Below are 22,894 nucleotides of genomic sequence, written 5' to 3' on the forward strand. Positions count from 1 at the left end.
ATTTTTACCGATTTTATTCTGTCAGAATATTTTTTGTTAGAATGATACTCTTTCAAAATTTTATTCTAATTGAATATTATTGAAGAAAAACAAAATTCTTGAACCAAATGTTGAAAATTAACAAACATTCTGATATATTCTTATACATCCAAACTTCAATACAAATTTATACATATTTTTACAGACTAAAAGTCTTATACATTTTAATATAGTTATAAATATTCTAAAAGAATATCAACAAAAATGAATAACATTCTTAAAAATTAACAACATTCTACTAGAATACTCTCGTTCTCCATGTTTTCTTCATTTTCCACATCAATGGCAACCCCTTCAAAACCTAAATCCAAAAATAAACATAATCAACTTTAAAATAGTATAACTTTCAGTATATTCTAACAGAATAAAATTATAATTCTAACAGAATGTGTTAGACATTAAAGACTTTTAATTTATTCTAATAGAATGTACTTGAGTCACTTGATAAAAAGTGATTGGGTTCCTGATTTTTACTTTGAGCCAAATGATTGCATACATACCCATCATTTAACCTTGCAGTGATCGTATTTGCAATTCCAAGTGGGAGATAAAGCAAGGAGTGCAAATTAACAACATAAATCAAGTTATTAAAATTTAGCAGATTTGTTGAAATTATATACAATTAAAAAGAATTTACCATGCACATGCTGGTTTTCAATCCATTGGGTTCATCACACAAGTGAGCCAATATCATCCTTCCCTGCCAACAAAAATACAAATAAAAATTCTTATTTTTATTCAGAAATCAGAAGTTGATTAAAAGAAAAATGAGTTCCATCATACTATACTTATAAATGAAACATTTTTTCTATCACCACAATCATTTGAAACTTCCATTTCATTTCATATTTCTTTATAATAATGATTCCATAATATCTACTTAAACCTACATAACTTTTTACTAGTTTAGTAATAATCACCACAAGGAATCCAAAAGCTAGTCCAGTTCCCATCACCACCATATGTGGGTAGTTGTCGATTAAATTCGATGGAGACATACAATCCCTGAAAACATTAAATTAATAATAATAATAATAATAATAATAATAATAATAATAATAATAATAATAATAATAATAACCCAAACCCGAGACTTTAAAGAAAAAAGAAAGTAAGATATAAAGAGGAGGTGAATAATTACTACAAATAGCACAAAGAATGGGACAAGCTGACATAAAAAATAAAAATAAAAATAAAAAAGCAATAAGCCTCTTAATAAAAATTAACAAAAATAATAGAATGCACGAAAGCAAATGATTACCATATCCAAGGCATTTATCATGCTTCCTTTTCTAGACTCCACAACCTTATAAACATTCTAAACACTGTAAAACATAGAGCAAGTAATATCAAAATTAGGGTATTTTCCTGTGTTAATTTTTATATATTGATATTACTTTGGACTTTACATATCAAAATAAACTATTTTTCTATGATGAAATGAAGAGATTTAATTACTTGAATGTGACAGTGGGTATAACAACAAAACAATCATAAACAGCAAAACAGCTCCATAGGTAGGGATTCCTATATAATACAATAAAATGATCAAACTAAAAAGGCAGCAAAATTTATACTTTATGATGTTGCTTTCGAGATCAAAATTTATTTTACCATTTATATATGGAACCCAACTTAAAGCCGATTCCAGAATCTCTCATAGATCGAAGAACACATCCATGGCTATCGCCAAAGTCATACGTGAAGAACAGGCCGGTCGATTTCATGAATTTGGGGTTTCTGATGAAGACGATTTTAGATTCTCGTTGGATTTAAGTGAAGGAGTTTCAGCAAAAGAGATCGATTCGCGAGGTTGGACTGTTTTTCCTCTTTTCAATCACGATCTTCTCATCAAGGATGAAGTTAAATCAAAGGATAATGAGATTCATGCTTCTGATTCTATCACCAGTTCATTACGGAAGTTGTTAATCGATGAACCAGAAGAATCTTCTTCGTGTTCATCAACAGAAGCCGACGAATTGGAAGTGGGTACTGTATGAGATGAAGAGGGAGCGTAAAACCCTAATATGGTGGGGGTGAGGTTTTAAAACTGATATCCTAATTTAAAAGGGGATATTATTTGATTTTATCAATTTACCATAATTAATTATAGTATAGATTACTATTATACCCTTATATTTATTTTTAATGATTTATTTTTTCCTAAATTCCTATTGGTGTATTCATGCATACAATAGTTGCTGAAAACATTTGAACCTAGCTCTCTCTCTCTCTCTCTCTCTCTCTATATATATATATATATATATATATATATATATATATATATATATATATATATATATATTAAAAATGGACAACTGTTAGGAATAGCAAACCATTTGTCTTTTTTTTTTCTTTCAGAAATGGACCTTTGTTTATACATGTCTCATATGTTCGCTTGATTTTTGTTATGGGTTGTATTTGACGTTTTCTAAATAGTTTTTGTCCACGTGTTTGTCGTATGTTTTCTTCGCCGTTTTCATAGCCAATTGTGGTTGGATTGTTGTACTTCTTTTCTATTTTTTTTAAATTTAACGTTGTTACTTTTTGTCTCTCTGTTTCGATCTATCTTTGTTTTTCTTTTGTTTCTTCCGTTCCTTTCTGTAACCACAAGTAAAATCTTCCAATTGTCTTCTATCTTTTTAGTTATTGGCTTCTTCCACTTCTTTTTTTTTTGTTTCTTGTGTTATGTATGATCAACGTAAGCGAGGGTATGTTGATGTTGGGTCGTCATCTGCTGGGGCTGAGGTTGGTTCTTCTTCAGGTGTCCCTGTTGCACCTGTTTTTTGTTGTACTTGGCGGTCCTCACGAATGCGGTCTTCTGGTGTTCTTCCCGACTATTTTGATTTTGGTGACTGTGATTGTGTGTGCGAATGTTGTGACACCTATTTTTGGTTTGCTGAAAGGAGCCTCAAACTATCTACAACTCATCATCCCATATATAGTCGTTGTTCCAAATCTGGTGATGTTATCCTTCCCTATCCTTCTAGGTTTCCAGCTGAATATGTTTCACTTTTTCATAATGATCGTTTTTAGGGATATTAAAGCTTATAATAGCATGTTCTCTATGACTTCCTTTGGAGATAATGTGGATGACGAAATAAATGACAGTCATGACCCTTACGTTTTTAAGGTTTCATGGCAGATTAGTCATAAAATCGGTTCGCTCTTTCCTGATGGTATCATGGGGCCTAGGTTTCTTCAGTTGTATCTGCTTGACACCGATAATGAGGTTAGCAACAGGTTTAGAGCCTTTCAAAATCCTAGAAAAATTAATTTGGATGAGAGTATATTTAGGTTTCTTGTAACCTTTTCAAGGACAACAATGAATACGTACGTACGTTTAAGACTGCCAAACAGCTTGCTGATGAGATGAACATACCATCATATTCAGTTCGTTTGTTTAATGATGTTCCTGACCATAGGCATGATTTACCTTCACATGGATCCTTGGGTTGCATTGTAACTGGTGATGATACTATTAGTACATGTTATGATATTGTAGTTCACTCCAATTCTAGTCGTCCCCAACGTATTAGTAAGCTTCATCCTACATATATGCCCATACAGTATCCTATTTTGTTTCCATATGGTGAGCCAAGTTGGTCTCCATGTTTGAAATTGGGTAATCGGACTAGTGCGTAAGCAAGTAATCTTACTATTAATATGTATTATGCATATCATATTTATTGTCGTCGACACATATGGTCCACCATTTTGAATTCGTCTCGGCTCTTTCAGCAGTATTTAGTAGATACATATACTTGTATTGAGGAGGGACGTCTGGAACTTATTGCGACACATCAAGACAACCTTCGTTCCGAATATATTGGGGGTCTACATGATTCTCTTTCAAAGGGTGATAGGTAATCTCGGTCTGTCGGGAAACGCATTTTCCTACCAACATCTTTCACAGGCGGTCCTTGTTATATCAGTATATGTATAGTCACTATCAGGATGCCCTCACCATTTGTAGAGTATATAACAATCCACAATATTTCATTATGTTTACGTGCAATGTTAAATGGATAGAAATTACACGTTACATGGATGCGCATGGTCAGATAGACTCGCACAGTAGAGCAGATATCATTGCGAGAGTCTTTAGGCTAAAGGTTCAATCATTCATAAAATTTCAAAAGGGAGACAAGCCTTTTGGAGAAATTGATGCATGTATGTTGCTTTTTCGTTATCAGATGATTTGTTATTGTTGTTTTTAATTATTTCTACCCTTTTTCTATATTCCAGGTTTTTCATTTGTGTTTGTGGTTAGTGTTTTTGAATATCTGTTGGCATTAGATCTGTTATGCATCATTAGTTTTTTTGGGTATGTTGATAATAGTTAACCTGTGTTATGTCCTTTCCGTCTAATATGTTCTTAATATTAACATTTCTCCTATTTCCAGCTTCATTTCTGGATTTTTTTTTAAAAATTTGTTCCCATTAAAATTGTTATGCATCAGCAGTTTTGGCTATGTTCCCCTTCAATATGATGTTTTCTTGATTTTCTAAAATCATACACAATAATATCAGATTTAATTCACGTAACCTGATACATGTATGGAAAAAATAGCATGTTTTGTGTGCTTTCTGTCTAAGATGTCCTTAATTTATGCTTTTATTTTTTATTATATTATGATAATATATGGAAAAAATAACCTGCTTCGTTTTCTTTCTGACTAATATGTCTTTAATTTCTGCTTTTGTTTTTAATGTTTTCTTTTTTTCTTTCTTTTATTGTTTCCTTTTTTACTTTATCTTTTTTTTATTGTCTTTACTCTTATCCATTTACCTTATTGTCCCCTTTTTCTCATTATATGCTTACATTTTTCTTCTCTTTCTTATATAACATATTTATTTCTTCCTGCAGATTTGTACACAATAGAATTCCCAGAAAGAGGTCTCCCCCATTGTACAACATTGATTTGGGTAAAAAGTACCTACAAGATCAAGAACACGGAAGATGTGGATACATATATTAATGCTGAACTTCTAGATCCATTGATGGAACGTCGACTGTACGCAATTATAACATGCATGATTCATGGTCCGTGCGGTCCACTAAATGAAAAAGCTCTTTGCATGAAAGATGGAAAATGTAACAAACATTTCCCGAAGCCATTCCTTGATTCTACCCTCTTCGATACCGAGGGTTATATGCGCTACAAACGCGGATCGTCTGCCCGTCACATAACACCACGTGGAGTCGTCATAGACAATAGATACGTTGTCCGCTATAACAAAAGACTTTGTTCCCGATTTGAAGCTCACATTATTGTTGAATACTGTGGTTGGAACATGATGATCAAATACATGTTCAAGTATATTTCAAAAGGGGAAGATCGTGTGAGGTATGTGATTCAAAAGAGTGAACAGACTGATAAGGCTGGACTGAGTGATGATATGAATGGACGAGTGACTGCTACACAAGAAGATGGTCACTGTATTAATGAGATTCAAAAAATTTTAGATGGCAAGTATATTGTTCCTCATGAGGTAGCGTGGCGAATTTTTGACTTTCACATACATCACCGATATCCACCAGTCCAGATTCTAGCGGTCCATGAAGAGAACACACAACAGATTGTGTTCAAAGAGAACATCACAATAGAAGAAGTCTCCATAATCCATTCGATACTAAAAAAAACTCTTCTTGTATGGTTCTGGAGCAATGCAAGAGACCCAACAGGCCACGAACCGACATACATTGATTATCCAAAATACTACAAGTAGGATGTCTCTTCCAAATCGTGGGATCGAAGAGCGGACGATTCATGTCACACCCCAAAACCAAGAATGGCAGAAACGTTCTGGGGCGGAGGACGTCATGTATAATATCAACAACAATGTAAAGTAGTAAACAAGCAACAACATCATCCATTGCATTAATAAAATAATTATTATACAATTGTATTCTGTCAAATTTTGATAAACACTAAAGCATAAATCAAAACGGAAGATAAGTCTTGAAAAGCTCCATCTTCCTTTCTCCTTGCATCGGTACCTGTCTATGATGACCTGAGGATACAAGTAATTTTGAAAGCGAGCATTAGCTTTGAAGCTGGTGAGATCATAAGTATTTAGTGTCTTAATTTGTATGTAAGAATTTGTAAGTCTATGTATTGTAAGAATTTGTAAGTCTATGTATTGTAAGAATTTGTAAGTGTATATGAAATGTAAGTGTTTGAAAAACCCTAGAATCCCTATGATTCCTTCTAGTATGTGAAGGTGTCTTCTACCAACACCTAATTTTTCTGTGTGTGTGTCTCTTGTAAGAGTATGTATTTTTCCAAAGTATAACTATCATTATCCAAAAATATAGTTTGTACATTTATGTTTAAGTGAGGTTATCACTAAAATATGTAATGGAAAAATTAACGTAGTACTAAAACGTAGCTCTAAAAGGACTACTACCGTACTAACTACCTTAAACCGGATTTTAGGCTAAGGCATTATGTGATAAATTGCACCATACTATCGACTGTAACAACGACATACGAATGGTCGTAATAACGGAATGACGTTTGGCACCCGCAGACCTGCAGGTCCGACTGTAGCTAGCAGCAAGGTGTAGGATTGTCAATCCAGCATAGATCTATACGCAAACTCAACGCTCTCCCTCCAAGAGAATTCTGGCTACAACTCGGGACATGACATTTAAGGCATGCACCGATACAGTGGATCACAATAATTAACGTATTCTCGTATATGTAATATAACGAACTGTTCTAGCTGTAATGTACGTGCTCTCTACCTAGCAAGTATAGTAATGTAAGCGTTCTAGTATAGTTGTATATGTTCTCGTCCTAGTATAGTTGTATATGTAATGTACAGTAATGTTCTAGAAAGTATTGACTCATGACTGAACTGACTCATTGTATGATATCGCGTTCTAGTAATGGTTCTAGTATCTTCCTGAACTACCCATATGGTAGCTTACTAGTAATCTAAGTGGTACGTATGGACATGGATGTATACCCTTGCTAACCAAGGGCATGGGATGAACTGGAAGGACCTTTTATGACTATATATGTACACATGATATATAACTAATATTTAAACGACTTTCGGACGAATACCCAATATCCCACCAGACCACATCTCAAGGCGCGAAAAGGAAATAGGGTAGATAGCCTTCCTAAGTCTTTTAAACATTTCTTATATAACTATACATATAGAGGCATGCAATTTATAATATAAAAGCATAAATAAGTTTTGTAAGACATTTGAAATATAAGTATTATTTTTAAGAAAAGATCGACTTGATTTCAATCTATAAAACAATTTGAAGGCATAAGTATGATAAAACAGTTTTGAGTATAAAGAAACATTTGTTTGAAACACAGTTGTAAATAAGTTTGAAAGGAAATGTACAGAGTAAGATGCACAATGTAATAAGTAGTTTAAAACATATAAAATGTTTATAAAAATCATTTGAAGGAAACCTTTTAGGTAAAACGGCTAATGAGTAGCCAAATCTTTTGAATGCTGTATATTAATCACATGTGATTGATGTAATAACTAGCGTAATTCTACTTATTAATCGCATGTGATTGATATAATACTAGCATGATTCTACTTGTACCCCCCCATAAAACATTTAAAATAGTTTAAAACATTAGTGAAGGGGTATGAACTCACCTGCAGTAAGTGACTGGAATTGAACGGGCTGTTATCGTACGGAAGGATCGGACAAGTGCTTGGTGTCAAGTGAAGACTTAGACACACACAATGATCCTAATTACATATGAAGACATATGTATATAAATAATTAGAGATTTAATCACTAATTATACAAGTATAAACATTTAACGCGAGGACAACACTTTTGGTCAAGTGTTAGGAGGCTAATGGGTTGCAACAAAGGAGTGCAATGCCCCTAATGGAAGTTTAAGGTCAAATGACCATACTCATTGGAGTTTACGGCCCAGGGGAGTAAACTCCTGTCCGTAAACTCTCAACCAATGCTCTAAATGGTGCTTAGAATTACTACAACTCTAGTGGGGAATTGTTTCTAGGCTTAAACAAGTTTTTGGGCACCATATTGACTTTTTTGGGGAGTTTATGGCCCAAAGACCCTATTCCCTTGGAGTTTATGGACGTACACTCCCTTGGGAGGGTTCTTATGGTCCTTTCAAGTCTCAAACATTTCTAGGAACAAGTCTAGGCTTTAGTACTTGGCTTTAGGAGGGTTTATGGCACTAAATGGTACCATTTTCTGGAGTTTACGGCCATGGAACCTTTTGGGTCGTAAACTCCCTCACAAATGGGGTTTTTAGAATTTTAACTAGTCCAAAACTCATCTAGGTACTTGCCCTAATAGTCTCTTACCCTAAATGACCCCTTTAAAGGAGTTTACGGCCCAAGAAATACTCTTGGCCGTAAACTCTTCCACATTTGTGTTTCCATGAGTTTTCTAGGTTCTAATCATTTAGGAGTACTTGCCAAAATAAAGTCTAAGCCTTAGGGAAAGTTTGAAGGCATTTTGGAACCTAAAACATGGAGTTTACGGCCTAAGGAGCTTCTTGGCCGTAAACTCCCTTCTAGAAATGATTTCTAATGGTTTTGATGGCATAAGGCATGAGTATAAGGCTTCTAGGTTTGTTTAAGGCTAAAGGGAACATTAGGCACTCATTTGTGCCTTCACTTGGAGTTTACGGCCCAAGAGATGGTTCTTGGCCGTAAAATCCCTTTAACTAAATGGTTTTGATTGAATTTCTAGCCTCTATTGCTCATAAATAAAGTCCTAAACTAGTTGCCTAACAAGGAAATGGGACTAGATGACCTTTAGGCTTGATTTTGGAGTTTACTCCCCAAGAACGTTCTTGGGCGGTAAACTCCCGGATCTTGCATTTTAGACATGTAAACAATGTTATTTAGCATATAAAAAGTATTAAAACATATCTAGGAAAGTAGACTCACAATCTGGGATAAAAACCCGAAGATCCGTGAGAGAGAAATTGGCTTTTCTCTAATTGGAATTCAACTAATGAACCAATTTGGTTCATAATTCTATTTATAGTCCTGAGATTTTTGGCAGAAAATATTTCTATTCTCGGAATGGATTCTAATGATCTAGAGTAATGGAATTACAGTGTTGCACAAAATCCTAGTGCATCCACTCTCCTAATAACTCCTTAGGTGTAAAACCCTGAAACTGCCAAACTTATACCATAAGTCTGAATTTTTATTGTAACTGCTCTACTTCTATTGGATTGAAATGGTTTGATTAGAATGGAAATTTCGGGTTGTCACAATTCATCAAAGATGGTTGGTCGGCTTGTGTTCGTTTATCCATCTTCTGGTGAACTATTCTACCTCCGAATGCTGCTCTGTCGTTAACGCAACGTCATCACAACTTTGTTCCCTTTTCTATCATTTGCTGCTATTTTGTGAAGTTAGTAATCCAAGGCTTTTGTGGGAAGAAGCCTATGGAAAAATGTCAGATGACTACCTATACAACTTAAAATCAACATTGCCAGACAAGAACTTCTGTGTGACGGATGATGTAGTTCGTCAATAGTTACTACACGAATTGGAACACACCCTTCGTTCCTTTGTGCCTTCCAGGTTGCTTGCCGATTTCGATTTACCAATGCCATCGTCTACTATACTTTCTATCGTACATAATCGTCTGATCCTAGAAGAGATGAGCTATGACAACAAGGTGTTATTTGATCAACATGCTCAACTGCTTCCACAGCTAAATAGCCATTAGATGTCAATCTATCAAAATGTTGTTGGTTCCATTCAGGCAAAAAATAGATTCTCATGTTCGTTTATGGTCATGGAGGTACCAGAAAGAAATTTTTATGGACAACCATTCTTTCATATTTTAGATCAATCGGAAAAGTTTTCCTGGCAGTTGCCACATCTAGAATCGCATCATTGCTTTTGCCCTTCGGAACTACGACACATTCACGATTTAAGATACCAATCGATTAACCAACAAGAGATCATGTGATACAAAAAAGAGGACATTACTAGGCGATCTTATGCAACACACATCAGTCATCATATGGGATGAAGCGCCGATGAGCGACAGGAGATGCTTTGAATATCTTGATAGATATCTGTGGGATGTACTCGACTGTAACGAACATGCATTTGGTCAGATTTCCGTTCTTCTCGGTGGCGATTTTTGACACACATCCTATTCTACCAAAGACCACACGTTCACAAATCGTTGACATTACATTCCCAATTTCATATTTATGGAACTTTTTCCAAATTCAGATGTTGACTCAGAACGTGAGACTACTTTCTAACACATATAATGGAACACATTCACTTTCATCGACCTTCTTTGCTGATTGGCTACTTCAAATTGGGGACGAGTTGGTTGTACATCCTGACACAGACGATCCACAAGACACCTCATGGATTCAGATCCAGGATTCATTGTTGATACCACCAGGGTCTGCTTCTCTAAAAAATCTCATAGAGTTTGTATATGGAACCAACATACTTAACAATCCCATTACAGCTGATTTATTAGTCCGAGCAATCGTTTGTCCGAAAAACAAAATGGCTGACATCATAAATAGAATCATCCTCAAAACGATCGGTACGTGTGGCAAGATATACAACAGTACAGATGGAATGGAACCGAATGGAAAACACACATCAGATCTATAGTGTCTCTATCCTATAGAGTACCTAAATCAATTAACCTTCACGGGAATACCACCTCATGCACTTAACCTAAAAGTAAACATACCCATAATGCTTTTAAGGAACATCAACCAATGAGAGGGTTTATGTAATGGCACCCGACTTTTTGTCTCACAGTTGTTACCAACTGTTGCTGAAGCAACTATAATAACATACACATGTATTGTACGATGGGTTTACATCCCTCGCATAAAATTCATACACAGGCCATCAAATTTACCGATCACCTTTTCACGAAAACAATTTCCAATTAAGTTATGTTACACCATGACCATCAATAAAAGTCAAGGGCAATCACTCAAAAAAATTGTGTTTATCTGTCTCAACCATTTTTCCCATGGACAGTAGTTATATGTAGCATTGTCTAGGGCTACTTCTCGAACTTCGTTAAAGATTTTCCTAGAAACGAACGAGACTATGTTATACAACCAAACAAAGAATTTTGTATATAGAGATCTACTACGCAAATTCACTCCAAACGAGGTCCATCGTATCACCACCACATACCTTTTTCGCATACATATCGATGCTATCTCTGTTGCTATAATTGTGACTGTTAACAAACATTCATATTTATTACATATATGTTCCTATGTATACATACCACTGAACATCATGCTTTCTGTGTCCTTATTATGTTCATTTATAATAGAAAGTCACTTACATAGTTGTGCTCTTATCATAAATAAACAAAAAGTCATGAGTAGCATATCTGAGTTAAAATGTGATGGCGTTGGAGCTCCTATACAGGTTAGAATCATTCGCAAATGGAAACATGAAGTTCATCGATATGAAACCCGGTACCTGGCTGTTGACAGATTTGTAAGCTGATGAAAACCAACAATTATTTCCTATATATAAGACTTACAAGTCACTTATGCTTTTCACTATATTTTTTTGTGACAGGGAGATGCCATACAATTCCTTGGACAATGAACCAATCAAGCTTACATAGAATCAGTGCTTAATGTTTCCGATTGTTACACCATATATCCGAATACAATTGCACTGAATTAGATAGACACAAAAAGTGTTAGAAAACGATTTCTACATTGATGTCTGCCTCATCTCTATTATCAAACCATTTCCAAACACAATGACCACACTTACCACTTGGTTTTGTTTTGTTTCTAAAGCGCAACTGATAGAACTTGGAGAGAACCCACCTTATTTTCCAGGTACCAACATAATGTGTTCAATCTGTTTCGGTCACATCACTCAACTATTTATACATCGTCCTATTTAGACTTTATTGGAGTGCTATCCAAGATCAGATATTGTACAAAACATGATGGATAGCCTTTTATCCTTCTCATTCTCACATATAACAAGTATTTCTTACAATGGACAACATCCATTCCTAACATGTCAGTCTTACATATACTAACAACATTATGTGCAAAACTTACAGTGGAAACGATATCACAATAAATCTATGGAAGGAATGCATTATCGTCCCAACAAAATTCAATCGTGATCTGCTCACTCCACCTTTTGCAATCACAGTAGTAGCGTTCACAAATCTTAAACCTTTTGTTTTTGCTGGTAAGACACATTCACTACATAAAACATAAACACAATATCATATATGCTAACTATTGTACTTCAACTCCTGATTCCAGGAATGCAATACCATGGATCACCACATGACATTCATGTATATGTAAATCAACAGATCCCGGAGACAACATCTCTTATGAACCTGTAAAACCTGCATCTCACATAAAAGTTGTAAACTCCCTTTACTTGAAAATAAATCTTACACCAATTTCAATGTCACTATAGTTTTAGCGGCCCACTGCATCCATTGTCAACACCTTTAGGGATACCAACAACCTTGAAGGACATCAAACTGAAAACACGATTGGAACTACTGGTAAAACTACATTGTAATCGTCTCCAATAGAAAACAAATGATAACGTCTATTTATGCATATATTTATGACATTTTATTATTATTTTATACTCTATTTTTATGCTATTTAGAACTAAAAGATACTTAATACGCTTTGAAATGTTAAATTATAGTTAAAATGGGAGTTGGAATGCAAAAGGAGGAGAAAGGAGCTAAGAAGAAGCAAAAAGGGTGTTGCTGGACAGCTTGACCCCTCGTCAATATTTTAACCATATCTTATGACTCATAACTCCGATTGACAAGATTCAAAATGTTCTGAAAACTAGACACAATTTTGGAAGACTCTCTTGTTTTGAAAAAATGTTGATTCCAAACGAAATCGTCGAGTTGGGTCATCCAACTAGACGAGTTGATTAGAAGCTTCACGATTCTTGACGCTGACTTGGGGAATACAGGATTTTAATGAAGAAATCACCGAGTTGGTGTCCAAAATCACCAATTTGATGCTAAAAACTATAAATAAAGCCGAAAATTAGACCTAATGAGAGATCTAACACCCTAGATTGATTCATGCGGTTATAAACCCCCAAGAAACCGTTTTGAGGGTCTAGAAGGCGACCGGAAGACCGTTAAGCTGATATGAAGCGAAAATCTGAAGGATTGGAGAGTAGATTCATGTTGGTAATAATGTAGTTTGTTGATGTGAACATGTTTAGCATCCTATCATGATTCTATATGCAATTACTTTCTGACTTGGGTGTTATAAGCCTTTGCTTTGTGTTTATGATTAGATGAAACCTTGATTTATGGATTAATTGTTATTTAGACTGTTTTATTCGTATTTAATTTATCCCGTTGAGCTTGTTAAAAGATCCTTATGTGTTAATGATAATTATTTTCTATTAATAATCAAGTTCATTGAGTTGTATGAACATCTTCTTAATTGCTTGAATCATATAGTTTTATGAAAACAAGATTGTAGGCCTAGTATTACTAAACATGAACCTAGGGTTAAATAGAAAAGAAATAAGTTAATGTGTGGGCATGTGTGATGACCAATCATACATGAGTTAATTAAATTAGCAAATTTGATTAACTATTATTACAAGTCTTGCTTGATACGAACTAAACACTAGGAAACCTGTTAGTTTAATCAACTGATCACTGCTTGAATTGACTTGTTTGCTAAATGATTAGTAATAGTGAACGCGAACCTAATCATTTTAGAAATCGGTGAACATGAATAAATAAATTTATGTGTGCAATTATCTATGATTTTAAGATGTAATTTGTCTAAACCAAAGTACCTAAAGAGATTTGTCTTCGGTCAGTTTATCAAGATTTATTGTTTAATCAATTGTTTGAGATGTGATTCCATAAAATCCTTCTTTACTGCTTTCGTGTGTTTTGTGTAACCTATAATAAAAAATTCTAAATTAATCCACTACCGTTCCCCTTGTGTTCGACACCCTTGCTTATCAAAGCTATACTATACTCGATTGGGTTCACTGCCTGTAAGGTGTGATTTAGATGCGATAAACTATGAATTATAAATAAAAAACTAGTTATTTAAATATACACTTCAACAAACCAATCACATAGACCATATACTAAATCAGTTTACAATTACGTGCCCTCAGGACAAAACCTTTATGGTCAAAGCATCCATCATAGACTTTGTGTTTCGAGACAATTGGTACCATATAACGTGTCCAAATTACAGAGGTCCAATCTTTAAAAGAGGCTCATAGTGGTATTGCAGCGCACATGCAACCATTGAAAAACCATCGCTAGCGTGCGTACCTTCCTCCATTGATACAAAACATTAATATGTTACAGAATACGCTACCAACCCACATCTTCATGCAGCCATAGATTCAGTGTCACAATAACCAACTCAACCAGCACAATATCAGCAATCATATCTCACATGTCGTCTTGGAAAGTACTAAGCTCTACTTTTGAGAACGCTCTATCTGAGAACACATCTATCAATAGAAAGATCATGCCACCAGTTCTCACCTAACACAAATGAGAAGTTAAAAAATGTCCATCTGGTTGCTAAGAACATCCACCGCGGAAAACATACGCTTCATAATAGTCGACATTGAAGCGTCAAAAACCGTCCTATAAACAACAATACCAGTAAATCCATCACAGGTTCCACTAACAAGGTCTACATCATAATACAACCCACCAGACTCAAGCATAACAACAGGACATGTTGCACGCAATCTATCGTTCAACACAAACGATATGTATAAACACACCGATATGAACACCAAGTAAACCGAATTGGTTTTTACCACATGTTTTTTTTAATGTCTTACAGATGACCTGACACATTCAGGAGATGGAAAGTGTATCTGAAAAAAATAAATCGCCAAACACAAAGTCATTCTGTCATGCTTAGTTCCTTCCATTTTTTTGTTCCCTACAACACCCAACAAAAATAATGGCATTTTGGTGTCTGAACGACACATCAGTATGTACTAACATTTTTACTTTGGAACTATGTATGAACTCCACTGCTCTTCTACGTTTTTTATGGAAATGCAACACGTACAAGAAGCAATCCCCACCTAAATCTAACACTACAAAGAAAAAAATAACAGCAGTTAGATATTCGAAATATTTTTACTTATACAACTTAATTCTCCATACAAAATAAAATGTAACAATCCGTAGATTCTCTCCCTAAGAATGGACACACTTCTTGATAGATTCAAGTACAAGTAGATGCTACCTAAAAGATCCAGTAGAGTTGATTGTACATTAATTGTATACCTAAGACACGTAATTTACAAGTCCATTACACCAACTTAAATAGATTACTAAAAGCTTTTTCATTACACTCTAGAATTGATTGTACATTAATTGTATACACTATTTTACTTGGGGTATTTTCCAACACATGTCTTACATTTTAACAACAAAAAAATTATGTGGTTACCCACAAACAAACCCAATGAACTCCAAATCATAAGTTAAAATTCTTGATGGTTCAACTGATGGACCCATTTAATATCAACATGGCCTACTTGTCGATAACGCCCAAATTCTAAAGTTTCAAACCTAAGACACGTAATTTACAAGTCCATTACACCAATTTAAATAGATTATTAAATTTTTTTTCATTACACTCTAGAATTGATTGTACATTAATTGTATACACTATTTTACTTGGAGTGTTTTTAACACATATATCTCACATTTTAACAACAAAAAATGATGGGCTTTGAGCATTACAACCTTCCTATGGTATATATGCAACCCTAATTGCTTTGGATCTAGATTTTTCTCAAGTTATACATGTATAATGATTTTCCAAAGCAAAACCCTAATCTAGCATACATATTTTTGAAATCAATAACTAAACCATAGTTAGAAGAATACATTTTCTTTGTTGATTGTTTGATCTTTACCTTCAAGAGCTTAGTGCCTCAATTGTTACACCTCTAATGGAGTCACAAACACTAACTAGCAATGGATGAACAAGAGAGAGAGGATGGAGACTACAAAAATCAGATAGGGTTCTCTATGAATCCATAGGGGCTGATTTCAACTAGCGAAGGAGACATTATATAGTTGTGTTGCTAGGGGTTTTTTAATGAAACCCTAATTCTATGCTTAGGACTTAAGCAATCTATGGAACCCTTCTAGAAGGCCCCTTGGGCGAATTCTCTTATGGGCTTCCCATAGAATTCGTCCACCCCTTCTATTAGGAGTTCACATCCCAACTTGCAACTAACAGTAAATTGCAATATCAGTCCCCATATATTTAATCAGTCTCTTTTGATCACCAAATTAGTTTCTGATCAATACTAATTAAATAATATGATTTCTCAATTAATATATTATTCTTATAATATATTAATAAATCATTAATTAACCTCTTTCTCTAAAACTCATCCTATCATATTGTTATGGTGAAGGCAACCGAAAAGGACTATGCTACTATCGGGTCAAGTAGATACCAATTATAGTTATGGGCTTAGACACCTAATTCAACAGTCTCCCACTTGGATAAGTCTAATAACCATAACTGCAAGTACGACTTCAAAATCCGATCAGCAATCGTAGCTCTCAAAAGCCGATGTCGAACTCTGACCTAGTCAATGATGCGTCCTTTAAATAAGGGATCATATAATCCTCCGTTCTGCAAGATATCATAGAGACAATGACATGGAACATAATTATTCTCAATGTCCAACAGTTTGTTTCCCAACTTCTGATTTGTTTGACATAGAACTTAATTGAACACATCAATTCAGTCATGACCGGGCCTGACACATAAATCAACACAAAATCAACGAGGGGCCCAAGATATCGCTTTTACCCTCTTAGGATAAAAGGAACACATAAACTTTGACTTATATGCTTGTACTATTTAATCGTTAAATCATGCACAACAATACATTTTATAACACCACATTACTGATGTGTTTACACATTATCAATGCACAATCAACTCGTAAACAACAACTCATATATCTTAGTTTAAAGATTGTACGATATTATTGTTTCACAATCACTCGTGACAAATTCCATGAAGTGATTCACATGAGCGTGGGTTTAATCCAATACTCAAATCCTATTGCAAGAGCACTTATGAACGTTGCAATAAACCTTTGCTATGTCTAAACACTTAGACAATCTACAAGCCAATTCATGACAGTCTAACCTTATAACTTACTCCCAAAGTATGATTGACTGTGGATAATTTGAACAATAGTAAACAATTGACACAAGATAGTAAAGTTTACTGATAAATAATTCACCATTAATTAATCATCAAATGTAAATTACATTTATCTATTACAAGTTTCTAAACATCTATCTAATCACTGAAACTAATATCGTCCTTTAGACCAATGCTCCTCGCATGCTATAAGTGCTTAACCCTGCTCAGACCCTTTGTGAGGGGATCTGTTGGGTTTTCCTCTGACAATACCCTATTGACTATGAGGAGTCCCTCTTCTACCTGATGTCTGATGAAGTGGTATTTTCTATCGATAGGTATGGATCTACCATGATCCCTTGGTTCCTTGGTTAAGGCAACCGCTCCTTCGTTATCACAGATAATTTCCATAAGCTCCTTTATGGATGGTACAACTCCGAGGTCTCCAATGAAGTTCTTCAACCATATTGCTTCCTTCGATGCTTCACTCGTTGCTATGTACTCTGATTCGCACGTTGAATCAGCCACGGTCTCCTGCTTGGAACTTTTCCAAGTAACCGCTCCTCCATTTAGGGTAAACACCCAACCCGACTGAGAGCGGAAGATATCTCTTTCGGTCTGAAAGTTGGCGTCACTATACCCTGTCACTATCAAGTCATCACTCCCACCAAGTGTAAGGACCCAGTCCTTAGTCCTTCACATCTACCTAAGAATGTCCTTCGCTGCATTCTAGTGAGCTCTACCCGGGGTCCCTTGATATCGGCCAACCATGCTCAATGCAAAAGACACATCAGGGTGAGTAAATGTCATAGCGTACATGATCGAGCCAATGGTGGAAGCATATGGGAATTGATTCATTTTCGCTATCTCGACATCTGTACTCGGACTCTGACTCTTACTTAGCTTGGTATTGCTTTGGATTGGCAGTTACCCTTTCTTGGAATTCTCCATGCTAAAGCATTTCAGCACCTTGTCCAAGTAATTACTTTGACTAAGTCCTATTAGTCTCTTACTTTTGTTTCTCAATATCTTTATCTCTAGAATATAAGCAGCTTCTCCTAGATCCTTCATAGCAAAACACTTCCCAAGCTAGGACTTACCCTCCTCTAAGGTCGAGATGTTGTTTCTTATGAGAAGTATGTCATCAACATACAAAACTAGAAAGCTAACTATACTCTCACTAGCCTTGACATACACACATGACTCATCCTTGCTTCTTGAAAATCCAGACTCTTTGATTTTCTCATCGAAACAAAGATTCCATCTGTGAGGTGATTGTTTCAATCCATAAATGGATTTCTCAAGCTTTCACACTCTATTGGGGTATTTGGCATCCACAAAACCTTCTGGCTGACACATGTAAACATCTTCAGCCAGCTTCCCGTTATGGAAATCGGTTTTGACATCCATCTACCGAATTTCATAATCATGAAACACAACGATGGCCAACATAACCCTAATAGAGGTGATCTTGGCCACTGGTGAGAAGGTCTCATCATAGTCAACCCCTAGGGTTTGAGTAAAGCCCTTCGTAACCAATCGTGGCTTGAATGTATGCACTTTCCCATCCATGTCGGTCTTCTTCTTTAAGATCCACTTGCACCCGACTATCTTACGAACCGACACATTGTCAACCAAGTTCCAAAATTTATTGTCATAGATGGAGTGAATCTCACTGTCCATTGCCTCTTTCCATTTTGTAGACTTTGGGCACGCCATGGGTTCCTTGTAGTTGTTAGGTTCATCCAAATTTATCAGAGTACTATCACTGATAAACGTATCACCTTCAGCAGTTATATGGAAACCATACAAATCAAGTGGAACACTAACTCTACTGGAACGTATTAGAGGTAAGGACTCGCCAACTAGTTCAATAGGAATCTCTTTATCAAGTTGAGCGCTAGTGTTAGAGGTTCCTTCATCGCTTGACTCTTGAGCTCTTCAAGATCAATTTGCCTTCCATTGTCCTCATGGAATATGAGTTCTCTTTTGCGTAAAAGATATCTCCTTGCTACGAAGACCAAGTTGTCACTAGGTCTGTAGAAAAGATATCCAAAAGATTTTTGTGGGTAGCCAATGAAAATACACCGCTCACTGTGAGGTTCAAGCTTGTCGTGAGTATTTCATCTTACGAAATCCTCGCAACCCCAAACCTTGATATGTGCCAACGAGGGAACCTTCCATGTCCAGATCTCGTGAGGTGTTTTGGCAACCTTCTTAGTTGGGACTAGATTAAGGATATGGGCGGCAGTCTCGAAGGAATACCCCCAAAATATAGATAGGTAACAAAGCTCGACTCATCATGGAGCGAACCATGTCCAACAAGTTTTGAGTGCGCCTCTCAGGCACACCATTGAGCTGTAGTGTCCTAGGCGGCGTCAATTGTGAAAAGATTCCACATTCCTTAAGATAGTCATGGAACTCGATAATAAGATACTCACCCCCCTATCCGATCTAAGCATCTTTATCTTCCTGCCCAATTGATTCTACACTTCTAGCTTAAACTCTTTATACTTTCCAAAGGTTTCCGACTTGTGCTTGATTAAGTAGATATACCCATATCTGCTATAATAGTCGGTGAACGTAAAGTAGAAGCGGTTAGCATTCCTTATGGTGGATCTGAAGTGCCCACACACATCTGTGTGTATGAGATCCAACAATACCTCACCCCTTTCAAAAGTACCAGTGAAAGGTGATTTAGTCATCTTTCCAAGTAAACAAGATTCGCACGTGTCATCTGACTTTAGGTCAAATGACTCCAAGACTCCAAACATTTGGAGTTGGGCTATGCGCTTCTTGTTGACATGTCCAATACGACAATGCCACAAGCATGCCTTGTCTAAACCATCAGACGAATCGATATGCAACACATTATTCCCTAAGTTGTCTACAACCATCACCGTTTTATATACACCATTACAAGGAAATGCTTCAAAACATAAAGCACCATTATAAAAAGCATTAATAGAACCAATTTCATTATTAAATTAAAATATTAAACCTTGTTTATACAAACCATGAAAAGAGATAATATTCCATGTCATTTTTGACGAGTAGGAACAATTATTCAATTCTAAACATAACTCACTACTAAGCACTAAAGAATAAATCCCAATCATGGTGACAGGAGACGGTTTCCTATTTCCCATTATCAGGTTTATCTTCCCATGCTGCACATCCCTACTTCTTCTTAGCCCCTTGAAATCAGAACAAATGTGAAAACCACATCCTGCATCAAGGACCCAAGAACTAGCATGTGACGAGTTATTAGATTGAATAGTATAAATACCTGCGAAGGAGGGCTTTATCTTCCCATCCTTGATGTCTTGCAAGTATTTCATGCAACTTCATTTCTAATGCCCTTTCTCGTGACAGTAGAAGCACGTTGCTTCTTTAGGATCAGATGAGGGAGTGGCAGAACCGGCTTTACCTTTGGATCCATTTGAGGAGGATCCATCATGGGACTTTCCCTTGTGGCTCTTAGAGGGAGCTCACCTTGCTACAAAGACCACGTAGTCACTAGGTCTGTAGAAAAGATGTCCACAAGATTTTTGTGGGTAGCCGATGAAAATACACCGCTCACTGTGAGGTTCAAGCTTGTCGTGAGTATCTCATATTACGAAATCCTCGCAACCCCAAACCTTGATATGTGCCAACGAGGGAACCTTCCATGTCCAGATCTCGTGAGGTGTTGTGGTAACCTTCTTAGTTGGGACTAGATTAAGGATATAGGCGGCAGTCTCGAAGGAATACCCCCAAAATATAGATATGTAACAAAGCTCGACTCATCATGGAACGAACCATGTCCAACAAGTTTCGAGTGCGCCTCTCAGGCACACCATTGAATTGCGGTTTCCTAGGCGGCGTTAATTGTGAAAAGATTCCACATTCCTTAAGATAGTCATGGAACTCGATACTAAGATACTCACCACCCCTATCAGATCTAAGCATCTTTATCTTCCTGCCCAATTGATTCTTCATTTCTTGGTTGAACTCTTTGTACTTTTCAGAGGTTTCCGACTTGTGCTTGATTAAGTAGATATACCCATATCTGCTATAATAGTCGGTGAACGTAACTTAGAAGCGCTTAGCATTCCTTATTGTTGATCTAAAGTGCCCACAAACATCTATTTGTATGAGATCCAACAATACATCACCCCTTTCACAAGTACTGGTGAAAGGTGATTTAGTTATCTTTCCAAGTAAACAAGATTCACACATGTCATCTGACTTTAGGTCAAATGACTCCAAGACTCCAAACTTTTGGAGTTGGGCTATGCGCTTCTTGTTGACATGTCCAATACGACAATGCCACAAGCATGCCTTGTCTAAAACATCAGACGAATCAATATGCAACACATTATTCCCTAAGTTGTCTACAAACATCACCGTTTTATGTACACCATTACAAGGAAATGCTTCAAAATATAAAGCACCATTATACAAAGCATTAATAGAACCAATTTCATTATTAAATTAAAATAATAAACCTTGTTTGTACAAACCATGAAAATAGATAATATTCCTTGTCATTTCTAACGATTAGGAACAATCATTCAATTCTAAACGTAACCCACTACTAAGCACTAAAGAATAAATCCCGATCTTGGTGACAGGCGACGGTTTCCTATTTCCCATTATCAGGTTTATCTTCCCATGCTTCACATCCCTACTTCTTCTCAGCCCCTTGAAATCAGAACAAATGTGAAAACCGCATCCTGTATCATGGACCCAAGAACTAGCATGTAACGAGTTATTAGATTGAATAGTATAAATACCTGCGAAGGTGAGCTTTATCTTCCCATCCTTGATGTCTTACAAGTATTTCATGCAACTTCATTTCCAATGCCCTTTCTCGTGACAGTAGAAGCACATTGCTTCTTTAGGATCAAACGAGGGAGTGGCAGAATCGACTTTACCTTTGGATCCATTTGAGGAGGATCCATCATGGGACTTTCCCTTGTGGCTCTTAGAGGGAGCTCACCTTGCTACGAAGACCATGTTGTCACTAGGTCTGTAGAAAAGATATCCATAAGATTTTTGTGGGTAGCCGATGAGAATACACCGCTCGCTGTGAGGTTCAAGCTTTTCGTGAGTATCTCATCTTACGAAATCCTCCCAACCCCAAACCTTGATATGCGCCAACGAGGGAACCTTCCATGTCCAGATCTCGTGAGGTGTTTTGGCAATCTTCTTAGTTGGGACTAGATTAAGGATATGGGCGGCAGTCTTGAAGGAATACCCCCAAAATATAGATAGGTAACAAAGCTCGAATCATCATGGAACGAACCATGTCTAACAAGTTTCGAGTGCGCCTCTCAGGCACACCATTAGGCTACGGTGTCCTAGGCGGCGTTAATTTTGAAAAGATTCCACATTCCTTAAGATAGTCATGGAACTCGATACTAAGATACTCATCACCCCTATCGGATCTAAGCATGTTTATCTTCCTGCCCAATTGATTCTCCACTTCTTGCTTAAACTCTTTTTGTACTTTTCAAAGGTTTTTGACTTGTGCTTGATTAAGTAGATATACCCATATCTGCTATAATAGTCGGTGAATGTAACGTAGAAGCGGTTAGCATTCCTTATGGTGGATCTGAAGTGCCCACACACATCTATCTGTATGAGATCCAACAATACCT

General features: G+C 36.2%; 1 protein-coding gene across 1 annotated transcript; it reads left to right on the forward strand.

Moving 5' to 3' along the window:
- Window positions 1-10,140: 10,140 nt before the first annotated feature.
- On the forward strand, window positions 10,141-10,677 carry LOC111880586 (uncharacterized). Its single transcript, XM_023877020.1, has one exon. The coding sequence runs from the start codon at window positions 10,141-10,143 to the stop codon at window positions 10,675-10,677; it is 537 nt and encodes a 178-aa protein (XP_023732788.1).
- Window positions 10,678-22,894: the final 12,217 nt, after the last annotated feature.

The sequence above is a fragment of the Lactuca sativa genome, chromosome 4 (genome assembly GCF_002870075.4).
Source record: "Lactuca sativa cultivar Salinas chromosome 4, Lsat_Salinas_v11, whole genome shotgun sequence".
NCBI lineage: Eukaryota > Viridiplantae > Streptophyta > Magnoliopsida > Asterales > Asteraceae > Lactuca > Lactuca sativa.